This window comes from Phascolarctos cinereus, unplaced genomic scaffold (assembly GCF_003287225.1).
Source record: "Phascolarctos cinereus isolate Bilbo 61053 unplaced genomic scaffold, phaCin_HiC Scaffold_4;HRSCAF=312, whole genome shotgun sequence".
NCBI lineage: Eukaryota > Metazoa > Chordata > Mammalia > Diprotodontia > Phascolarctidae > Phascolarctos > Phascolarctos cinereus.
In genome coordinates this window covers 100,154,379-100,158,941 of record NW_027555847.1, presented here as the reverse complement: position 1 = coordinate 100,158,941, position 4,563 = coordinate 100,154,379, and the positions used below count along the sequence as shown (strand labels likewise).

The 4,563-nt window shown below is 35.9% G+C and overlaps 1 protein-coding gene across 1 annotated transcript; it reads left to right on the top strand.

Annotated features, from left to right (window-relative positions):
• The first annotated feature begins 275 nt into the window (after positions 1–275).
• Positions 276–3,773, top strand: LOC110219108 (uncharacterized). Its single transcript, XM_021002230.2, is given in 3 exon segments — positions 276–432; positions 1,333–2,724; positions 2,727–3,773. Coding segments are annotated over 2 exon segments (2,322 nt in total). The 5' UTR covers positions 276–432; positions 1,333–1,415; the 3' UTR covers positions 3,740–3,773.
• Positions 3,774–4,563: the final 790 nt, after the last annotated feature.

Below are 4,563 nucleotides of genomic sequence, written 5' to 3'. Positions count from 1 at the left end.
AACAAAAACAACTTTCTATGGTGTATTTAATTATCCATAATTAAATATTATGCAGGCCCAGATAAATCTGGTCATAGTGGCAGATTTTTAAATGTAATTAGATGGCATCAGCCATTAAAAAAGATCATTTAATTTTGAATTTTTACATTCTAAAGCTTTTCAGCACTTTAGTAGGGCATGTTAAGATAGAGGGCAATATGTTAGGAATGAAGTTTCTCTTCCTAGGGAGAAGACTCCAGAATATGACATGTTCTAGATTCCATCGCTATGGAAGACCTAAGTGGCAGAAAGTAACACAACTTAACTGCTTCAGCAGCTTGGACTTACATGAGTGTATATACTTTTGGGATCCTGGTAAATTATGAAATATTTGCTTTATCCCTTTGCTCTGTGATGAAAGGCTAAGAAGGACCAGCATTCTAACAGATGATGGTAATTAAATATGTCCAAGAAATAGAAGCAGGGAAGGTTGGGAAAAGATAAAAGATTCAGAAACTATTTTATTAGTTAGCTTAACATTTCTTTTATTGTGAATGGTTTACAGATTAAATGTGATTTAAAAAATGTTTTATCCAAACATTTAGTACGTTATCAGAATTGGAGACAATGTTATAAGAGGATATGTTGAAGGAAATGGAGATGTTTAGCTCATTGAAAAGAGGGCTCAGAAGGGACATGATATCTGCCTTCAAATATTTGAAGAGTTGTTACGTGGAGAAACAACCATTTATTCTGTGCAGTTCCACAGGCAAAAAGGATCGATGGGTTGAAGTTATAGGGAGTCAGATTTTGGTTCAATATAAACCAGGGAAACCTTTCTAATATTGACAGTGGAATTGTTTGAACTGCTTTGTGAGACAGTTGTGGGGTTTGTTTTGGTTGTTATTGTTATTGTTGTTGTTTGTTTTTTGTTTTGTTTTGTCTTTGTTTTGGTCACTCGTAGCAATCAAGCAAAGGCAAGCTAACAGTCACAGAATGTTGAAGAGAAGATTTAAAAGTCAGTTAGGAGGACATATCCTGGATGGCCTTCCCAGGTCCTTTCCAGTGTTAAGAATGCATGAATCTATGAAACTAAAGAGATATAACCCAGTCTACAATGATAAGTGTTGGGAAGTCTTTATGAAAGATACTCACCAACACTTACTAATGTATTTTATGTCCACAAAGAGTATGGAGAAGGCAAAAAGATTCTGTAATACAGTTTTAGATGTTAGTCTACTACTTTAAATTTGGTAAATCGTTATTTTTTATTTATTTATTTATTTTAGTTTCATTCAAATGTATCTGGGAAATACATTATGCGTTACATAAGTTTCTGTTGGTTGCTTTCAGTATATCCTGGCCTTAACAAGTGAGAAGAAGCCACTGATCAATCATTCTTACAGAGGACCAGATGCAGGATTTTTTGAAGAACAATGTCGTTAGGACCTTTACCTATCTGTCAATGTCCTATTTACTTGAATGGATCTCAGAATGGAGCTGATTTGAATCCCTATTCACATAGGTTCATTAGTGACTGTCCTCATGAAAGATTTGCAAAGAAAATCAGACATCCCCTCTGTGGACAAAATTGTCATTCTTTCTCTGGACAAAGTTGTCATTCTTCCTCTGAATCTTCTAGATTTTGGAGTGAAACCAAGAAGCATGACCAGTATCTTTTAGGGAATGACATGCTTGTACTACCTGAGGAGAATAACAGCTATGTTGGTTCTTTTCCAAGCTGTCAGCCTAGCTCTGAGGATGGTGTATTGTCTGAAGATGCCTCTAGTCAGGCCAGTCCTCTGAGATATCAAGCTGTACAAGAACTACTGAAGCAGTTTTCGGGGAACAAGCAAGATCATGCCCATGAAGTGTTTTCAGGAAACTTTAAGGAACAGGTGGTTATAAAATTCAGAAGAGCTCTTTATTTTTCTGGGCTTCAGGTATTATATGTCAGGGGTGGTGGATTCTACAGGCACATTTCAGCAGATTACTTCTTGAGAAACCCAAACTGTCTACAGCGATTAATTCCATGGTTGAAACGTGAGCTGATAGCTATTTATGGTGACTATGGATACACAGCAAAAAATATCCTCACCACCATCCTACAAAATATGATAGCACATGATCTAGACAGCCAAACCTTTTCTGAAATCTTGGGACCCTTTCTCTTACAATACACCGAACACTTCTTACATGAGTTCATTAGTTTTGCTCGGTCACCATTTAGCATGAAAATGTATGACCAGCGAGCCGTTTATGAGTGTCCTTCTCCTTCAAATGGAAAGGGAAATCTGTTCACTGTCTCACCTACTAATAACAAATTGGCTTTACCAGCAATGGAAAATTATGCAGAGATGGCCAAAATTATTCATGACTCATGGAATAAAGAAGTGTTGCCTCACTCAAGCTCAAAGCATAATATGACATCTCAGTCATCTTCCATCTCACCTGAAGGAAATCTAGCAAAGCCTCCTAAGACCAGAAATACACATCACCTTAGGACCCAAACTGTGTCAGGGTCAGGAGACAGCAAAGGTGTAATTTCATCACAGAGTTGCATCCACATTGCTCATCTTAAATCAATGGGTGGGGATGCCATAAGATTGCTAGAATCACCCTTTAGAGTGAGATATAATTCTGGAGGAAAAACAGAAAGGAGGAAGCTGCAGCTTGAACAGGACAACTGTTTAGGAGATAATAGAGCTAATTACTCTAAATCTGATATTTCAACCCCCTCAAATTTTAGCCCAAGAAAAAAAAATTGTTGGCCCTTTGTCAGCCAATGAAGAACCAGGAGAAAGAATCAGAAAAGAGCAAAAATCCAGATTCCTTTGATAAGATCTTTCAAGGAAGCCCACTCATGATGAAGGAAACCCAACAATCTTTGTTTGGAAACTCATTCCAAAAGAAAGGCCAAACTTGGAGTTGCTATTCAGAGAATGTCTATTCTCATAGAAGGCCCAATAATAAAGGCCAGAGAGAGCAGGCCTTCAGGAAGGAGAGGTTGAAATGTCAACCTTGTTGCCAAGATGAAGAACCAAGTTCATTCCATTACAGAAGGCTGAAAAGTCCACAGATCAGGGACTATGAGAATTGTCTTAAACAGGGGCTACCTGAAAGCACTGAGGACATACCACATTTGTCTTGTCACCGTATAAAGGGAAGGTCAAGAAGCAGAGATCACAGTAATGGGGGCTTAAGAGGAAGCTATACAAGTGAACCTTTATTGACTATATACTGTGCAGCTCAGGAAGGTGATAAAGGAGGTGATGATTACCAACCTTTTAGAAGAATTGTTCTAGCTAAGACAAGAGAGTTTATTAGTAGAGGGGGGAAAGCTCAGCATCTTTGCAAAAGAGAAAAAGCTTTTAGAATAAAAAGCCCCAATATCTGCCTCCATCCTGAGAATCACAGACAAAACTGTCAGTGCATGAAGATGTCAGAGACAGTGTGTGTAGGAAGTATCTTGTCACACCATGAAAAGACAGGAAAGAAGAGAAGATTCAAATGCCAACATTCAGAGACGGAAAATAACGAAACAATGTCTAATTCATTGCCCACTTCAGTTCAAGTGCACCAAATTCAGTAGTCTACATCCTGCTACGTACTGGGGCTCCCTAAACAATTTGTTAGCCCTATAGCCCCAGTTTCCAAAAAGGCCATGGGTACTATTAAGAAGAAAAGGAAAAATGTGACCAGAAAGTTGAAGGCAGATATTATTTTGGTAGCAGAATCTATGAGAGCAAATAGTTCTTAGAAAGAGAACATATGAACCAACAGAGTAAGAATGACTGAAGGGATGTACTACATCATTTTGCCATTGGAATTAAACTTATTTTATTTAGTTAATAGAATAAAAATATGTAACATATGTTTCATTTTAAAATTATCTTTACAATGTTTGAAACATTTAAATTTCAATTGGTTAAACCATTCTTAGAGGATTAAACAATATATATTCATTGAGCCTTTTACATTAATTAATAAAAAAAAAAAAATTGCTGGCCAAACAGAGAGCCAGAGGAACTATAACAGGAATTATTATATATGGTTATTAAAATAAGAATTATGATTGTATGGCTCCATATAATAATAATCATGACCATCTATGTACTAAGGTATGAGAAATGTATGATGGTGGTAGTGGTGATGGTGATGATTATGGTGAGGATAATAGCAAGATAGAATTTTGTAACTGGTTTATTTCTATCTGAACCCCAATGGAAGGGAAAAAAAAAGAAAAAAAACAAAAGGATTGTGATCAGGAGAATATTAATTCACATTTATATAGTATTTTAAAGTTTGTAAAGTGATTTTTATCACAAGCTACTGAGATAGGTAAATCCTATGAGAGAGTTAAAAGATACGGCTTATTGTTGAGGGTATATTTGATCCTGAGCATTAATGGTTTTATTTGTTATATTTATAAATATTTTTATTCTTTTGGGTCTCATCATCATCATTCTTGTTAAATTGATGATACATATAGAATTTTAATTTTTGAAAAATGCTTTTATAGATATCATTTCTTTTTTTCACAAATTATCTCATCTCCATCTTACTCAAAGTTCATGAAGTTTC